The 20,681-nt window shown below is 35.8% G+C and overlaps 1 protein-coding gene across 9 annotated transcripts in view; it reads left to right on the forward strand.

Moving 5' to 3' along the window:
* The window catches only part of DMD (dystrophin), a 1,152,080-nt gene that overhangs the window by 890,205 nt on the left and 241,194 nt on the right, over positions 1-20,681 (forward strand). For all 9 annotated transcript variants that reach the window (XM_085049820.1, XM_085049818.1, XM_085049835.1 and 6 more), the window contains one exon: positions 15,164-15,353. In XM_085049820.1, coding sequence (XP_084905946.1) covers positions 15,164-15,353 — 190 coding nt within the window. The remainder of the gene's footprint in view (positions 1-15,163; positions 15,354-20,681) is intronic.

The following is a 20,681-nucleotide window of genomic DNA, read 5'->3' on the forward strand; positions in this document are numbered from 1 at the left end:
TTTGTATGTCAGCATGTTTATTCTGAAGTTCTATTGTATCTCTGTTCAGTATTATTTTGAATAAAAGAGACAAAATCTTTAAAAAAAAATTTAATCTGGAACTCTTCTGAAAAGTCTGAATTTTATATGGGGTCCTCATGCTTTCTTAGTCTTTCTTATTAGACAGGAGGGCATAGGAAGCCTTTAATTTTCATGAAACCAATTTGTCAGTAAAGCACTCAACACTTCTCAGAAGTTACTCTCCAGTAGAGTTAGCAAACTTCAAAGAAAAACTCTATATTGGCTGCTTGTGATGCAAAACTGTAGAGCCTTTTGTTTTTAAAATATGGATGTCTTTAAAGTTACCTAAGAGTTGTTTTCAGACAAAGGATTAAAGTAGTTTTTGCTTTCTTTGTTCCATTCCGTTACCTCTATTTTAAACCCTCAGAAAAAGACTGTAAGAAGGGTGGGAATGGCAAAGTTTAGGCACTTTGAGTTTAATTTGTTATGGTTTTTGGTTCATGTTTTACTTATATAATTCCTTAATACATCCATTTTTAAAAGCATACCTAAAAATCATTTGGTGCAGAGGGATTATTTTATGATGATAGATAAAGGAGAGGAAACGTATTTGAAAGACATTCTACTAACTGTCTACAATCTCAAATAAATATGTAGGTACAAAATATAATATCAGTCTTGCCAGCAATGACATATGTTAACAATGCTTTGCTATTTTTTCTTCCTAATATCCCTCAGAATGATGACATTTCATCACATATAAGAAAAAAAATTGTAAAAAGAAGTAAATGAAACTGCCAGATGAAGCTCATATAATCAGGAGATCTAGAAAGTAATTTTAGCTGCTTATATTTTCATTTTATGTTAGTTCTCCACTCAGTACTTTTTTGTGCCATGCAGTACATGGATCAACAATGAGAATTCAGTTGATGGTAGTGAATGTTGTTGTTATGTTTTCTTAAGAGGACAGTCCTGGATATGCTTTCAAAATAGGATGCACTGAAAAGGCGATGTTACCTAGAATACTGTGTGCTTCATCATTTCCTCCTTTGTGAACATATTCCTGGGATTTTTGAGAAACTATTTTTTGATTATAAAAAGGAAAGAGTTATTGAGATATTTCAGGAGAGGGTAGCATCATACATACAGTACTCGATAAAAAGGATCTATGGATCCTTGTGACTTCAGGGACATGTTTCTTAAAATTTCTAACTTGAGTCTAAAGAAACTAAATTTTCCCACCACTTCAAAAAAAAAGTATATATAGGGAGAGAGAGTCTAGTACCTTTATCTCTTTCAGAAAAGCAATAGATTATCTGTAGGTCTGCTAAGTCCTCCCACAGACAAACAGAAAGGACCTCACAGAGAAAAGTGTGAATTAAATGGTTTTCTTTTGTCTGTTTCACAAAGGACTTGCTCAGGTTTCTAGACACCATGAATTCAGCTCATTGAGAGTTTAGAGGTTTTGGGTTTTAAATCACAGAACCAACCACAGTGTATTCTGAGTTGGAAGATACCCACAAAGATCATCCAGTCCAGTTCTTAAGTGAATGGTCCATACAGGGATGGAACCCATGACCCTGGTGTTATTAGCACAATGCTCTAACTGTAATCCAATGTTAATGATTTAATTGTACACAATTAAAAAGGAGAATAGGACTGGCATTTTGCAAAGAGGCCATCAGTTTCCAATAGTGAGAGCAAGTTACCAACAGAAACTAAGCAGGAAATGCATTTAGGAGACCATTCCTTACTGCTCAGACACTTGCTGTTTACCTTGGTTTTTGTCCTCATTCTTGGTTTTTATTTTGGTCTTGATTAAAACAAAATTCTGTTTCTTTGTTCATAATTACTGTGTGTTAAATGCTCTTTACTCCTTCTGGTTGAAAATAAGAACAGTTCTCATGTTGTAGTGAAATTGAACTGGACAAAATCATTAAATAGTTATGGAACAGAATTCTAAATGGAGAGCAGTTTTGTGGAAAAATTTGAATCATAACTGAAGCTTAATGTGGGCATATCAAAGAAATGCTCCATTTGAGAAATCTTCCTCTTTTGCATTGGAAAATGCAAGGAGATGCAGGAAGAGCAAAGTACTAAGGGAGACTAAGTTTGATTTTGTGAGACAAGGAACAGAAATTTCAACTTTTCTTCCCATCCCATTAGAAAACTGGGACAAAGGTGTTGTTCTTTCTCTTAAAGGGGATGTTTTCTGGAGTAATTAGAAAGTTTTAGTCTCTGTTTAAACAAGAACAGAAGCTAATGTTCTGTGCCCTGAAAATCCAGCCTTAAATCTATTACATATTAGTCTGTAGATAAATTAACAAACTGATTATTGCTCTCATCCAAAGCTCACAGAGCAAATGGATATCTTTCCATTCCCCTCAATAGACTTCTTATCAAGCTTCATGTCCTTCAAAACAAACTGAACAGAAATTAATAAAGCTGATGGACTAGCAAAGTGCCAGAAAAAGGAATTTGACCTTAGTTGTCATCTTTTGTTTGCATTGTTATTCTTGCGATAGCTTTTTCTTTTTCCCCTGGTGTTTTCCCTGGATTTTTGTATTTCTTCAGCTGCTGTGCTGGCAGTCTAAGCTTTCCCCTCTCTGGGTTGTTAGTCATGCTTGAAACTGAGGATAATTCAGTCTGCTATTAAATGCTTAGTCTCTCTTTGGAAGTTGCCACCAAATGTGTCAAGCTGACAACAGCAGTGCTTGCCTTTTGCTGTGGGACTCTGTTTTAGCTATGACTGAAATTTCAATCACACCTTTTTATATAAGCTCACAAAGAAATCAACAAATAATGAGTCCCCATTATTCCTGATGAGGATCAGTGGCACAAGAGGCTGATGGTTGTGGCTCTTGCTGACCAGGGCAGAGACCTGGGGAAGTGGCAACACCAAGGGCAGATTGGAAAGCAGTAGAATTAGCAATGTGGTTTTCTTGCATGTGCTAAAATAAACATGGTGAGAAATCACTGAGGAGAGGTGAGATTCAACTGGTAAATCTTGAGGATAAAGCATTTATGGTGTATCTGATACGGGTGCATAAAATGGGAAACAGTAAGTAAGCAAGGAATTTATGAAAAGGAAAAAAATCAGTATGTTCATGTTGTTTATCACCCAGTATCAATTACATTTTGACCAATACCCAGATTTAACTGACCTATGATAATTCCCTGACAAATTTAAGAAATGTAGAGCTCTTCCATGGCTACTAAGCCTTGCATCTCCTGCAAACTATAAAAAATATTATCTTCTCCAAATGATAAGAAATAATAGCTCTTGGAATTAGCACTCTAGTTGGCATTTCTGCAGAGTCTTCCTTTGTGCACAATACACAGTCAGTTACCTAACTGATATATATCTGCTTAAAGACAGTGGTGCCTTGTGGCAATGCATTATATGGGTCCACTTTGTGGTATTATTTTTCTCTGTTTAAAATGTGCTATGTATTTCTGAGATTCCATTTACTTAATTGACACAGTCTGTGGTAAAAGCAAAGTTTTATGATGTGCCTAAAAGGCCAAGCTGGCAATACCCAGTTCCCACCTTCTACATTTTGTCTTAGAAGGGTTATATATTTTCTATTGTCCTTATTTTATTTTTTTCCTATAACTTTTATTGTTTTCTTCTTTTTTAAATTCGTATCAAGTTAGAGTCTAATTTAGTGTTGGGATTTTTTAAAATCTAACTTGGATGCATTTTCCACACTCCAGAACATGGTTTATATATGCTGGGTTTAGCTATTTTTTGTTTTAAAATCTGAAAAACATGATTGTTTTTATCAGCCGTTTATTATCAGTAATGGTAAACAGTCTGAAATTTCCATGAGTTTAGAGCATGTCTGAGGTTGATGCTTCAGCTATGTTAATTAATTACTAGCAGTGTCAGTTGATGAACCACATACCTTTACTGATTCCAAGCAATTAGATTTATTTTTGAGGTAGTTTACCTGTAAGTTTCTCAGTGCAGTTTTACTCCAAGGGATGGGAGGCAGCTCTTCTAGGGCTTGACTTGTCTCTTTTTTTCCTGTGGAAACATCAGCAGAATGCACTTGTGAAACCAGATGGCACTGAGAAACCATAGCTCAGATCTGCCTTTGGTCACACCCTTTCTTTTTATACTGTGCTGACCCCTTGGAGCTGTGGGCATTTGTCACTGTTACTTCTTTTCATGTTGGAGAAAATCAAAGTAGAAGTACGTAATGTATTTATTAAATTTTGTATTAGCTAAGTTTGTTTTCACATCATGTCACTGCTTTAGTCCTTTTATGTCTGATATTACTCTCCATTCTGCTGGCTGGACAAGGTATCCAGACCAGCCTCAGGAGTGTGAGTTAAAAATGGACATAAACATTTTTTCCTTTCATTTTTGCTATCTTTCAGATGCTAATATGCATTGAAACCTTCACTAAACTTTTGGTCTTGATTTAAAATACTGAATTCCTTCAAGCCTATAGCAGGTTCAGAACCCAGCAGATTATACTGAGTTTAAATATTCCTTATAGTGACTGTTGTCTTGGACATATCTATTGAATCTTTCTGCTATGATATTCCTAATGATTTTTTTCCATTTGGAATTACTCAAATTCTTCTGGGTTTGACTAATCTGAATAAATTTGCCATTTTGCTCATCATACCCTTTTCCCCATGGTTAATTAATGCATTTAATAACACCTTTTACTGCTCCCTTGGCACAGGCTCAGGGTTGAACATTATTTACATTGACTGCACCATATACTCTTAAACTCAGTTTTGTTTTATTCAAGAGGTTTGTGTAACAAAACTTTGCATCCCTGTCTTGCTTCCTAAATAACTGCTTGTATAGGGGTTATGATATACTTGATGGATTTCTTTGCATAAGCTGAAGTAAAGCTGAATCATCAGCTTTTTAAAGATGAATGCATCAGTTATGTGTTTACTTCCATTACTGAAATTTGGAAAGTAGTTTGAGAACAAGTAGACGTATGTTAGGGAAAAGAAATGCATCTCCTCAGATGTTGGATAAATTATCTACAATATATAGAGGATACTTGCATGACAGTGAGCACAAAATGATAGATCTCAAGCCAAATCAAGTATCTTTTTAATGTAGACACCTGACAAATATTTCAAAAATCATTAAGAAGGAAGGAAACATTGTAAATCATGCACTGTATAAGAGACATTTGGATGAATCTGCCAGAATTGGCTGTGAGCATGTAAAGTTTCAGGTATATCTATTTTTGTCTTGTCTTTTCATAGCAGAATAGTCAGACTTCCTCACTCCCACACTTAGAGTTTTGGTGTATTCTTGTCTCCCTCCACTCCATTAAATGGTCCAGAATTGTTCTTTGAAGGGTTATGATTTCTTCTGCTTAAGAATTTTTGTCTTTGAAATTCATCCAAAAAAGAATTGAGGTAGAACTATCAGAGAACATCCTGTTCCCTTTGAAGTCAGCTGAAGGTTAGTCATTCATCTCGGTGAAGTTAGGATTTTCTCTATAAGGCTTTTGTATCAAACACATACTGAAGTTCTGTTGAACTGAGAGTGAGTTGAACACCATCTGAATTGGCTGAATTGGGCTCTGGGATTTCATTACTTAATTATTTATTTATATTTGCATGATCCTGAGGACCAGAACTAGAGCTGTAGTTTCTTTCCATGTTGTTGAATCTTCATGATAATAATTAATTAGTATTACTCTATATTCTCATACTACCTCTGGTTGTAGTTCCTACTATTTTAGCATCTTTCTGCAGCAGATCTATTTTAATCAGATTATGTCCTTATAGTGGAGCACTTACACTATATTTCCATTTTCTGTGGAAGTCTGAAACCTCCTGAAGAATAAAGAACTATATGAGATATGAAGTGGTTCTTTGCATGTCATATTTTTTCATTAGAATATATAGATCTAAGAAAGAGTAGGCAGGCTGCCTTCTTTCTTTCTTACTCAGATGCTAACCAGTTTTGGTTACCAGCTGCTTCTGACCTGAATATTACAGAGCTGTTTTGTTTTTTTTCTGGTTAGCATTTTATGCTCCCTAAAGTATGTTGACATATTAGAATTCATGTTTTAAAATATATTGAGTCACTGAGATCTGTCAGCATCTTTGTGTAATGTGAGTACTGCTTGAGGCCCATGTTTTAGAGGGGAAAAATAATATGTGTGTTTATCTGAGTGTTTATTTAGTGTTATTTAATATGATGCATGGCACAATAAGAACTGTAAGTGCTGCCAGACAAGTTTTCCAGCCTGGGAACTGAGGCTTTTCTCTCTTGCATTGTAGCAAATCATTTTTTTGCTAGGCCATGGAGTTCAGCCCTCAGAGGCTGATGCTTTAAATGAAAACTACACTAACAGTTTAATAGTATCCTTTGTGAGCTCTAATTGATTTCATGTAATGCCATCAGTGCATTTCACAGTCTTATTAAATCTAGTTGTTTCTACAGTAAGTAAGGCTAAGAAAACAAGTGCCTTTAGAATGTAATTAATTTCATAATCAGTTTTAATTATAATTCACTGTCTTAGAAAGCAAAGATTTTATCTTACTAAATTGCATCTGAGTAATTAATATGCTGTTTATTAAATGGTACTGTTGACTGCCTTAGAATTTTGAAAGAATGAGAGGTTTTGGAATGCAAGGAAAAACTTAATTCTACATATTATAGACCATGAAGTATGAAGAAGAATTAAACAGAACAATAATCTTTTTGCTTCTTTTGGTAGAATAAGAGACTAGTTTTTTCTGTTTGGTTTTAGTTTTGATTTCAGGATTTTTTTTTTTCTGACTACTCTCTTCAGTGGGAATACCAGAATTATTAAATGTTGCCTTTCCGTGTCTTATTGGGGCATTGCTTGAATTAAACAAGGATTAGACTGGAATCTGTTCCATGACTTCAGAGAATTGAGGGGAGGGGGAGTTGCAGTGTTGTTTGTTCCTTTGGATTTGTTTTGGTTTTTCTTTTCTTCGGATTTATTCTGTTTGTTTATTTATTTAATGGTTAAAAAAAAAAAAATCTTCAAAATTTTGATTAAGGGTTATTTAGAAAGGCCTCTGGAGTAAATTCATCAAAATGTTATTCTGTATCTATAAGTAATTTTTAATGATGCCTCGTATGTCTGTGATTGTTGTGTGTTGTTCAGATTTCCTTTTCTTTCATTTGGTAACAGTTAAGATTGAATCTCTGGAAAGCAATTGACTTTAATGAAAATTTATCAGGAGATTACAAATCACAAATAAACATAAACTGTTTTCAATAGCATAGAAGATAACCTGTAACTGATTTTAATTACAAAGGAATCCCCTTACTTGCATTAATGACTGTTCTGTAATTCACCGTGTGTGATAATCTATGGTCATGATGAACATAGAGAAACTGTACACTTATAATATGTTTTTATAAGTTCTTAACCTATGCCAAGGCAAACCAGGAGAATGAAGCAAAAGTGATGGGGGCACGAAAAGCCTGTTAGAAAAAATTCCTTCTAATGCTTTCTTTCTTTTTCATCCCATTAAGAGGCATTTTGGAAATGTGGGATCCCATAAGAGAATAGAGTATAAAAAGAGGCAGAAATTATTTTTTTTAAGGTTGATGAGAAGTTTTCCTCCAGGATAACACAGATCCCCTTGTGCTGATGCTGGCAGGTGCTTAATTAAAAAAGGTTGTTTAAATGTCCTATGCAGAAGTCCATACAAGTGATTTTCTTTCCCAGAGGGTGATATTTCCTTTGTTTTAGCAACCCTTCTCAGTTTCATCAAAAAATGGTGTAGAAGAGATGGAGGATTAATATCCAAGGTTGATCTGAAACTTTATGGATAAGCACAGGGTTTGGGATTTTTTTTTTCTCTTTTTACTATTCAATATCCATTGTGCTTTAAAAAGAAATGTATGGGACAAACAATCTAAATTCAGAAATATGTTTTAAAATTGATTTAGTGTCTTTAGTGACAAAGAAAGCAGTTCAGAGGAAAATGCTGGGAGAAGGACTGATGATTTTTGTTACTTTCATAAAAGTCCTGGCTATTTCAAAAAGGACTATGAGAGGAGTAAGTCTAGAAACAAGCCAGCCAAAGAATAATATCAAAAGAAATAATTTCCCTTTCTTTCTGCATCCATTTTCCTAAGTACAGAAACACCAGAAACATTTTTCTAATAGACCATATTTTCTTGCTTTGAAGAGATTTATAATACGAAAACCGTTCAGGAAAGAAAAGCTTGCATTTTGCTTAGTAGAGTGAGCAAGTGCTCATTGAAGCATTTCCCCCTTTGTCTCAACAGAGTTTTAAGAAAACTCAAACTGTATGGGCTTATCAGTATTATCAGAAGTTTTTGATTGTTCTAATTTTCATATATGAAGAAACTGCCATCACTTAGGAAACTGTGTGATTATCAGGGAAAGAACATTATTTTGTCATATGAAGACATTCTGAGTTCCAATCAGAGCATGGGAACACTGAGGGCTTTTGTTCTTCCTTCCTGTGGAAGTAAAAAGAATCAGGAGAGAGCTGCCTTTGTGTATTTATTTTGGACCAGCCATTGCATTTAATCTCTCTCTATGCACAATTACATCTGGAATTTAAAATTATTTCACTGGTCATTCATTTGTTATAAATATGGATAGTGCAGCCAAGGCAGAGATGCCCTTCAACTTATCTGAAGACACTGAGCCAGCTCTCAGGCAGTAGATCAAGTTATTGAGAAATGAATGTGAGGCAGAGAAGCACTGCACTGTCGAGGTTTAACCCCAGCCAGCAACTCAGTACCATCAACCACTCTCACTTCCCCACAGCTGGGAGAAGAATCAGAAAGAAATACTAAATCTCCTGGGTTGAGATAAGAACAATTTAATAATTGGGGGGGTGGGGGGAGGTGTGATGCTAAATATGCTAATAATATGCTATTAATCTTATTATTATTACTCATCACTATACGGAGAGGAAGGGAGGGTGACAGAACCCAAGAGATCCAAGGGATGCAGAGTATAATTTCTCCCCACCTGCTGACTGACACCCAGCCAGTTCCCAAGCAGTGGTTGGCAGTCCCCAGCCAACTCCTTCCAGCTCATATACTGGGCCTGATATTGTGTGGTGTGAAATGTCCCTCTGGGCAGTTCAGGTCACCTGTCCTGCTGTGCTGCCTGACAGCTTCTCGTCCCCTCTGCCTGGCAGAGCATGAGACACTGAGAAGTCCTTGACTTAGGGTAAACACTGCTCAGCAGCAACTGAGACATCACTGGGTTATCAGCAATATTCTCATACTGAATCCAAAACACAGCACAGTGTCAGATGCTCGAAAGAAAAGGAACTGTACCCTGGCTGAAGCCAGGAAATAGAAGTACAGACCTAATGATGTCACTGGTAGGAGTCCTGTTGATATGTCTGCATCAGCAGAGCAGTACCTGTATGTTCCCACTGGACTCCCTCCATAAAAGGCATTTTTGCTTGTTTATTCAAAGACCTTTCTCCCTGCAAAATGAAGTATTTCCTTCTTCAAGTTCTCCACATCAGCAATCTTCAGAGAGGTATCAGAAATTATAAAGAAAAGGCAAAGAGTTTTAGAAAGTTACTCTTGCCTTTTCAGAACTAGACTTTTCATCAGGTTTGTCCCTTCATCCTTAGAACAAGGGACTGAGGCGCAAAATTACTTTAAAAAAAAACTAAAAACCCTGAAAGCCTGTCTTTAGAGTACAAAGTTCTGTACCATCACACCAAAGCTTTCCTGGTTTCTCAGCCAGAATAATGGGAGGATAAGGGCCAATGGGTATATGTCAGCTGCATGTGAACACTGATCTCAGGTGGTTCAGGAGCTGATGTTGTAGCTCTGAGTTTGGCTGCAATTTGAGGTTTTCTAACCATTTGCAACACAGTCATTTCAGAGGTAGAATTGCACACAGGTGAGCAATCTCCAGTGCTGTAGGATCAATTTGGTTGAGAACATTTTCCAGCAAGCCAGACAAAATAGTGATAATAGGACTTAAGTTTGCATATATAAAGATCACTAAAAAAATTTAGATCCACATCTACCTCATGCCAGACAAAAGCTAGTACTTCTGTTCAGATGGTCAAACTAAGAGACATTTATGCAGAAGTGTTGCTGGAAAAATACTCAGTGTCTCTTGCTGTGGTGTTAGGTTGGTTGAGAGCCAGAAAACTACAGGAAAGCAGTACTTAAAATTATGTCTCAACATAGTTTTCCCCACTGAAAGTTGTATCAGCCATTTCAGAGTTAATCTGCATATTAATCACTTACTAGCATGCATTAATAACTTTAACTGGCACTGTAGAATATAGTCCCTAGATTCTGGAAGGAAGTTCCTCTAACCAGCATTCCCAAAATCAATGAATATGATTTATTTTGAATTTGCATTTCAAAATTATATCAATAATAGTTATTTTAAGAATTTAATTTTCATATCTGTGACATCTCTTCGTGTTTCCACGTTATTTGAGGTTAAATTATTCTGCCTCTTTGATAGGTTATCAGTCCAAGTTAAAGCAGCTGAAGATGAGTTACCAGTGGGAGCTTAAATTTATTTAATAGTAAAATTAAATATTCCAGTAAAGCTTTGCAATTGTTCCTTTGTCGTGTTGGTAGAAGGGATATAGACCTCATGAAAAAGGTGCAAACTTTTTCTAGCATTAACAGGAAGATGCATGTAGTTCAAATTCTCTGTGATGGTTGGCTGCAGATAAAGGAAATTCAGGTAACTTTTTTTTTATTCTATGTTATTTTTTATTGAATGGAATTGTAATGTTAGAAAAGAAAAAATAGAGACAAAACCACATGAACTGTGGAGGTAAAACCATTTCCTGATACTTTGTCAGCTGGTAGTCCAAGATATTTTATTTTATATTTCAGTGTGATAATTTTAGATCACTACAGTCTGTTGATGGAAGTGTGGTTTAGTGATCTATTGAACACTGAATGACACAGATTTGCTTTACTTTTATTGCTCCTGAAGAAATACCTACGGAGCAGAAATTTGTTAGTTTGTGCTCTGCACTTACTGTGTGTCCTGTTATCTGAGCATCTCAGAGCACTGACCCTCTCAATGTGTCTTGTACTGTGAATAAGTACTGCAATTTGAAATACACAAACAGATACTCGTAACGTGTGAATGATTCATTCCAAATTATGTAACAAACACTACAGTTGAAGCAAAATCTGATATTCACACTCGCAGAGCTTCTATAAACACTGTATTCCTCGTGCTGTATGGGATTGGGTGGTGTTGAATGAAGCACCCTTATGAGCTTCAATCACAGAATCTGAGAATATTTCCCTGAGGTCTAAAAGACCCACAAGAATCATCAAGTCCAACTCCTAATGAGACCATCATTCCCATACCTTCCGCTTCTTGTTAGACTCTATAACAAGATGTTCCGTTGTATAGATGTTGTATTTTGGTTTATATATTTATTTTGCATGTAAGTCATGGTATGAACTCTGGGTTTTAGTTAGAAATTAATACAATACCTTGCTTATGAACGTGAAGATAACATTAATTTAAGGTAACTCAATTTTCCCACGCTTATCTTCCCAATCATTTGTATACCACCATGATTTAAAAATGATAGTTTTAAAAGTTGTCAGCACAACTGCAGTGTCCCGAAGCAGAGGCTGGTAACCTTCCTTTTTTTGTGGATTTTTAAAAACACCCTTAAAAACATCTTTCTGGCAGTATAAAGGTTCTCACATGCTTGACTCACTTCTGACATGCCACCATTTTCCCCTTGACTCAAAGCTCTCAGCTGGCGTGTTCTTAAAAAGGCATCATAACTTCCGTCCTGCAGCACAGCTCCACTAGAGCTGGTGAGTCCACTGCCACTAGTTCCTAGAAATCAAATTTACAGGAACGACTGGGGACCAACTTGCCTACTGTTAGATATAAAACAATTTAGGCTTGTGTAAAATTAAAATTGTCTGAGTTATAAGTGATTTACTGTTGTATTCAGGAGAAGAACAATTACTCTGCCATTGATCTGGTGCAACAGATGTGTAGGAAGGAACAGACAAGGAAGGAAGAACTAAATTCCAGAAAGGCTGGTGTCCGTGTTTTATAGAGGGAGTGAAATTGCCTGTCCTCTGGGTGTCTAGGTGAAAATGAGATGAAACCCACCTTTAGTGTTTCTCCCTTGAATAAGAAGCTTTTGGTTATACACTCTGTCATTATTTTTATATCATAGTAGAACAGATTAAATCATGATTATTCCATTAAAATATTTTTTAAAAATTTTATTATTGTCTTTTGGTATTTTAGGAGTATGCTGTAGTGTTTGCACTGAGCAGTTTTCCATTTAAACTAAATATAGTTCTGGTTACTTCATGTTATTTTCTTAGAGCTTGCACTCACTATGAAATTAAACATACCTGGATAATACAAACTAAAGAGAAAGCATCTTTATTTGGTTTTTGGGCAATAATGTCTTGTTCAATATATGTATTTCTTTCTCCCCTATGATTTTATGCAATTTATCATATGCTGGATTTGATGCTCAGATTTATTCGTCATGATTAGGCCTTCTTTTCTCTATTTTAACCTCATACTTTTGTAGTAAGAAAGCCAAGTAGAGTGAAGTTTATTGATGCAGAACTGTCAATGTAACTGAATGGTTATTGCATGTTAGCTGTACCAAAATTTAAGAGACAAAATATTACATATTTTCTGGTGGGTGTATTAGTATGCTTATAGATAAGAAACACATTTCTATAGACTAAAAGAATTATGTGCCACAAGATTTCTGTGCATCAAAGAAGTGCCAGAAGATTCTTCATGATAAAAACTTCATTCTTAAACCAGATCAATAAAATGCTACATTTTTTCATGAAATCTGAGGGTTCCTCTAAAACACCAATTCTGATTTTTAGTAATCCTCTAAATTGCTCTCCCTGTGAATATCTGTGCTAGTGTTGTTTGGAGGTTTTTGTTTAAATCTCACTGTGCATTTGCAGAATGTTATTATTAGAGCATTGCTATGCATTTATAGGCATTCAGGTGTACAGTAGTTAAAAATGTGCCTTTCATGTTCTGAAGGAACTGCATGAGCAAAAAATATTGTATGTGATTCTGCAAAGGCACTGATATTAACTACCATGCAGTACACTGTAAATTGAATTAGAATAATGCTATAAAGCATGTCTTATAATAGAATTGTGCTCTGAATAACTGGAAAAAATACATTTAGTTCGTGCAAGTTTATTCCATTTCCAAGTTGTATTGAATAGATGTGATTCTGGTTTTGAGCTAAAAGTGGTAATTAGGTCAATACACTATTTTCCAGATAAAAGGTTTTCTGTGCCTTATTACCTTTTAATGTATATTGTTAGTATATTTATATGCACTTTCAATGTAATTATTCTTCAGTTTAAAAAAAGAACAACAAATTCTTTCATTGCAGTTATTTTAAATTTGAAGAGTTGCCTAACCACAAGCCATGTTGATGCCCACATAGAATAAAATTGGGAAAGAGATCATGTTGACTATTCTGCAGCTAAGTGTTTCCCACTGACAGCCCCCTGAGGACACATTCTAATGCAGGCTAAGCAGGGCCATGATGTGGAGAATTCTTGTTGATGGCAACAGGTGAAGCTGAGGTTTTTAGCTTTAAAAAAATTGATGGATGGCATATAGTGAGGCATTCAATAGCTTTCTCAGTTTTTGAATGAAAATTAATTCTTTTTTTTAACAAAATGGTTAGGAAAAGAAAATAAGATGTCAAAGGATTAAAAATATAACAGAAATATGGCAGCTATTGTGACGTTACTTTCTCAGGGAGGATATTTTTTTCTGAAATGGGTGTCCTTGCCTGTACTCTGAGTGAATTTTCCTGTTCTTACTATCCTCTGCTGAAATTTACTTATATGCTTGTCAAAAACATGTTAAGTTAGGGCCACTTGGCAAAACTTGTGGTGGTATTTTCTTTGTCTTTCCTCACCTCAATTGGTGTACTGAGCTTTAGGGTGACACCATTGCTTATCAAGGAGTACAACCACTTTGTGACAGGAAACAGGATTAGAAACAGAGATTAGCACTTGGAAATTTCCTCCTCTGATAAATTACAACTTCAGAAATTGTATCTGCTTGAATTTTGTGCCATAGTCTCTGCCTAAGTAACTATACAACTAGACAGGAAATCTATCAAGGTGTATGATGACCACTGCAGATGTGTAGACCTAACATAGGTGTGCATCAAATTGCATTCATTCCACTTGAAATAATGCAAATTACTTCAAGTAATTACCAAATGGCCTTACTAAGTATTTTCAGATATTAAAAAATTATTTCATTATTGTGTTGATGTTAAACAAATACACATGCAATACAATAGGGAGGTAGCCTTGACAGACTCGTGTTAATGAACAATGTCATACTTAGCTGCTCACATTTCTAAATCCATATTTTGCTCAACTTCAAAGCAAAAACATCAGTGAATACATGAAACCTATATTGTATATGAATGCTGATATAACACAGATCTGCTTTAATTTTTTTTTAGCAGCAGAATAGCTGAAATCTTTAGTGTTCTTTTCTAATCTATGAGTTAGACCTTCCCCAAGGATAAGATAGCCTTTGTCTTTCAAAACTGTATTTTATCATGTGACTGATAGAGATCATTCTTATAATTTATCACATCCATATTGAAAATAGACTAATAATTTAAAAAAATAAAAAAGAAACCACCAAACCGACCAAAAACTTCAGTGTTATTAGGGTTTTCTGTGTTGAGCACAATCTCCAAAAATTTCAAGTAATGAAAATGAATCATTACATTTATCATATGCAGTGGTCAGGAAATATTTTGTTATTTCTAAAAATAAACTAGTATTTCCACTGTAATGTAAGAAAACAATCTTTGATTGAAACAAACCAGGGAATTACTTCTGATTTTGGCTTTTTGTTTTAAATTGTGCATATTTTAGGCTTAGCACTTTGAAATAAGTCCTTTTGCCTAATTTTTATCAGATGGAGTCCAGTTACTACTTCTTAGGTGAAAAGAGAAAAAAAATAACCCTAACAGCTAAGTATAAAGTGCAAGTTCTGTGGCTAATGTATCAGCAAACTTACCTTGACTGGTACATGAAAAATATTTAGTGCGTCTTTGTTATATTTTGATTTCATGATTAAGGTTTGTTTTCTCCAAAGAACACTGTGTTTGATTATCTGTACTTGTGCAGGGTTTGTGAACGTGAAGCAGCTCTGGAATCAGCCCTAAGAATGTTGCAGCAATTCTACCTGGATCTTGAAAAGTTCCTTGCTTGGCTTACAGAAGCTGAAACAACTGCAAATGTCCTGCAGGATGCTACACACAAAGAAAAGACGCTAGAGGATGCCAAAACGGTTCGGGATCTCATGAAACAGTGGCAGGTAAGCCAAGCCCCTCAGTATAGAAGCATTTGACAAACATGAGAGTTTATCAAGCATATCTGATATTTATAGAAGTTATATAATTTGCATCAAGTTTATTCTTTGTAGCTTAACTGAATTAGTTTTTCTCCATTACTTTCAAATACATGAGAAATGTTAATTCGGTAGTCTATTGTCAACACGCTCTGTTGCAGTCATAAAAAGAGATAACGATGGAAATTTTCATAGTAAATGGCTGGGCAGTTTTCATACAGTTATTTTCCTCTGGGGGAGAAAAATCTTAAAGAGAGATAATATTGTATTTAGTGTTCCAGAGAATCTTGAGGAGAAAGAAAATTAATTAGTTGAGATGGTGCTGTTGAACTATGTTGTTATACTTCCACTACATTTTCCTCACTGCAGTTATTCAGAGGAATACAGATATGTCTGCTTGAGGCCTTAAATTTCTTAAATATGAAGTTGATTGGCTGTTTCAAAGGCAGGACTCCTTCTTCCAATATTCATAGAATCATAGAATAGTTCAGGTTGGAAAAGACCTTTAAGATCCTCAAGTCAACCATTAACCCAGTACTGCCAAGGCCATCACTAAACCATGTCCTTAAGTGCCACATCTACACATCTCTAAGTAGCCCCAGGGATGGTGACTCCACCACATCCCTGGGCAGCTTGTTCCAAAGCTCAGTGACCTTTTCCATGAAGAAATTTCTTGTGATCCCTCATAATGCATGATTTTGATGTTGACAGGAAGTTCAAAACTGGAGATTTCAAGCACTGGATACTCTGTGTCTTAATTTATTTATTTGTGAAAGACATACTGTAAACAATTTAGTTATAAATAATTTGTTGGATAAGCATATTGGATGGAAATATTTCTTTTGCCACTACTGTACTAACACATGATTTTAACCATTTACTGAACTGCTTCTAGTATTATATTATGCTCTGTTGCATTGTTGTTGCACTGGACAAAAGGTGAAGTCTGAACAATACTTTTAATAGTGATCTATCTTTATGCTAATTTGATTTTATAGTAATATACCTAAGCCCTCCTGTGATTCTGAATTTAGTTCCATTATTCTTCTTGTATAAAATTTTTCATTGAAGATAAATAATTTGGCTGACTAAAAAAAATTCAGAAAATAAAAAATAGTAAATTTATCTAGTAGTCTAAGAATTCTTAGCTATAAAATAAATTAATTTATTATGATGGGTAATATTTGCAGTAGTCAGAACCCAGTGCTTTATATCAAGTCTTTATTGTGGAAGCTTTTTGTCCAAACAGGTACAGTTTCCTGATAGTTGATCAAATATTGCCTATCTATTTGCTAAAAATGGATAATTGAACACAATTTTATCAATAGAACAATTTTATGATGCCAGCTGGGTGATCAGGAAAGAGAGTATGGCTTTTCATCTGTTTTGCAGCTATTGCTGCATTGATTCTTCAGGCTTCATGGGAGCTCTGCTTGTAGGAGTTCTCTCTCACAATTCACTTTGATGTATAAGGATGAAAAGCAGGGACATGACATAAATGTGTAGTTTGCACACAGTTTATGCATATAAAAGATTCAGACAAAAAGGAGCTTTACTAAGTCACAGAAGACTCAGAAGTATGTGTTTATGTACTTTGTGGGAAAGGGTTATTGCTCACTAATCCATACAATCAGCCACATATAACATAAATAGTGATAAGCTTTTTTTAACTTTGTATTGTGGGTCAGAAATATACTTACCCTACATAACACATCAGGCAATGGCTTGTATCCCAAGACCTAATGTAAATTCACTATGTAAATTGTACATGTATCAAAAGAGACACATTCAAATACAGTCCATGTCCTCAATATGGTTTGTTTTCTTCCAGTATATGTAGTAAAAATGCAAGCCCTGCCTCAGTATGGGAAAGATCCTAAATACTTTCAGTCAGGATTAGAATTTTCCAACTTACTTTTTTTTCCACATGAAAAAAGTCTTTTTTTTTTTTTTCCCCTTCTATTACCAGCCAGGCTGAATCCAGATCCTAGGAGGTATAATACAAAGGTGCTTTCTGATTAAAGATCAGTGTCTCATGAGACTTTCGAAAGAAACTTTGACTCCTGGGGCTTATAAAATGTATAGAAGTTATGGTCAAATATGACATATGGATTTAGATCTGCAGTCTCTGTCTTGCTCTTAATGCATTTCCATAGACTTAGATAATGTGAAAATAGTCACTAGGACTCTTGAAATGTTACAATTCTGTTTTAGTCCAATATTTTTAGCCACTAGGTACAAAGCAGTGTTTTGGTAAAAAAATTTCTGCACAAATAATGAAAAACCTAAAATTCTGAGTTCAGTAGTAGCTTTGTGTCCCTGTCACTGCAGATGTTTATCTCACTTTTAGTGATCCATTGGTTTTCTGCTTTACACGCTCAAACTTTATTTTATTTCTTTAAATAATTAGGAAAATAATGATTTGCTGTACATAAACTTTTTGCATAGCAGAATTTGCTTGTCTAGGAAAATCTCATGGTTTAGGCATTTGTTTTCCTTTTCATGTTCAGAAACGATTAACTCAATTGTCACTAATAAAGATTAATCTTTCCTTAGTAGCTAGCAGTTCACTCAGTAGCAGAAGGAGAAAGGTGAGACTTATATAACTGCACAGTCTAATTACCCAATGATGTAATTATATTAAAATGTTGCATTATAAACACCCTGTTTGTTTGTACAAGCATGTATTTGCATGCATCATTTGTCTGAACTGACAGCAATGTAATAGCTGAGGTGATTCACACAGTTGGAATACTTTCTGGAGAATTTTCAAGGATACAAACCCTGGCTCCAAGGAATTGTGTAATTATGTGGTGCTTTTTTTTTTTTTTCTAGTTGAAATACATATGTCCTCATGAGGCCTGGTTTGATAAGTAACCATATGAGGGAGATGAAAATAATTAATCTCACTTTCTGCTTTCATACTTCCTGTGATACAAACTCTCATCTGTGTTAATTATAATCATGGGTTGGTTTACATGACACCAGGCCTGCCAGTGACAGATGGGGTACACCTGTCTCAAAGGGGGAAAATGATCTTTGCACAGGAGTTATCAGGGTTTAGTGAAGAGCTTAAACTGGATTTGAAGGGAAAAAGATAGAAAACCAGGCTCACTTGAGATAAGCCTGGGGACAGCATGACCCTTTGGTCTGACACCTCAGTGGAGGCAGGGGCTGGAGAGCCATGTGGTGAAATGACTCAAGAGTTATTGATGAGTTGGACACCATGGAAGCACCTGAGAAAGGTCACACAGGAATTAGGGGTTATCCCCACAAAAAGGTAGTGGGATCAGTAGCCCAAAGTCCACCTACACCAATGCACACAGCAGGGACAACCAACAGAAGGAGCTGGAAGCCATGGTGCAGCTGGAAAACCATGCCACAGTTGCCATCCCAGAGATATGGTGGGGTGACTCACATGCTTGGAGTATGCAATGGGTGGATTTAAATTCCTTAGATGGATAGGCAAGGAAGGAGAGGTGGTGGGACAGCCCTGTATGGAAGAGAATGTTTTGACTGTCTAGAGCTTGATGCTGGTGACAAGAGGGTTGACTGTTTATGGTTAAGAACGAGAGGAAGACCAACACAGCAGATGTTCTGGTGGGAGTCTGTTACAGACCTTCCACCAGGATGGAGAGGAAAATGAAAGATACTATAAGCAGATGGCTGAAGTCCCATAATCATCAATCCTTTTTTCTCATGGGGAACTTCAACTTACCACAACACAGAGACACAGCAGCGAAGCAGTCTAGGAAGTTCCTGGACTGTGTGGAAGAGAACTTCCAAAGCAATCTCCTCAAGATACCAACTGCTTATGGCTTGGATGTGTTTGCTCATTTCTGGGTAAAAGGCTGTGGGGCTGGGCTCAGAGAGTGGTGGGGAATGGAGTGACATCCAGCTGGGGCTGGCCACCAGGGGTGTTCCCCAGGACTCAGCTTTGGGACCAGACCTGTTTATGAGGAGTGGCTGAGGGTGTTTAGCCTGGAGAAAAGGAGGCTCAGGCTTGCAGCTTGAAAGGAGGTTGTAGCGAGATGGGAGTTGGTCTCTTTGCCTAAAAGGAAATGGCCTCAGGTTGTGCCTGGGCATGTTTAGATTGGGTATTAGGAAAAAAAATTCATAGAAAAAGTTGTCAAACATTGGAACAAGCACTGGCTTCCCAGGGAAGTAGTTGAGTCACAATCTCTGGATCCCATCCCAGGGACATGGTTTAGTAGTGAAATCGGTGGTGTTGGGTTAATGGTTGGATTTGATTATTTAGATTATTTTCCAACCTTAAGAATTCTATGATTGTATGAAGTACTTTTCTTGTCTGTCCTTTTAGCAATAATTGCATGTGACGCTTTATGCAGCTTATGTATTATTAGAAACAATTTTTAAGCTAGTGTGGATTTATCCTGTTACTTTATGAGGGCATTCAGTTAATATTAAGCCTGTAGATGAATATAATCACAGATTTTTTTCACTGAAATTTGATGAAGAATACTGCATATGACACCTAGTTAAACTGTAACTGGAGAATGTTTATATACTACATACACAGCTTACAGAATGTATCTGAAATAATCTATGATGACTGACAAATTATTGGTCGTATAGACCTGACTAAAAGTATGCCAGAATATGATAAATGAAGCAAAGTTATTACTTTGGCACGAAATACACAGCAGATTTATTTTTATTGCCACCTTCATGCTCACTTAGCCTATAACCTAAGTAGTTTTCCATTAGAGGCAGGAGTTTTGCTGCTCATAATATGAAAAATATGCAGTGCCTCAAGTTATACCTGAGAATATACGGTATGGGCAGTACTCTTATTTTCTCACAGCAATGTGTTTATCTCAAACAAGGGACATGAACAGCAGGCAAGGCACTCTTGTCTCTTCCATTCCTATCAATACTTCAAAGGTGCTCACTTGTTTTTAAGGTGTCCAGGCAGCTGTTTTTTACAGTGGTAAAAGCTGAGGTAGATACATAATCCTGACACTTCTCAATTATTTATCAGAATAGGTTCTTTGAGTGATAAAACATTGTTTCCAAATTTATTTCAAATATAATTTATATATAATTGTCCGACACAGTTCATTTTGTGACATGATGTATGGATTAGATGATGAATCTGACTAACAAAGACAGAAAGTATCTGTAATCTTGCTCATTTCAATTGACTTTACTCAAAAACCATTTAATAGTAATTAATTTTCAAGTACTTCCATTCTCTGTTCTGAAACAGTTTGTCACTCTCCATTCTGAAACACTTTCTCAGTCACTTCTGCTTACAATTGTTCTCTGAAAGGT

The sequence above is a fragment of the Lichenostomus cassidix genome, chromosome 1, assembly GCF_008360975.1.
Source record: "Lichenostomus cassidix isolate B80296 chromosome 1, HeHo_3.0, whole genome shotgun sequence".
Lineage (NCBI taxonomy): Eukaryota > Metazoa > Chordata > Aves > Passeriformes > Meliphagidae > Lichenostomus > Lichenostomus cassidix.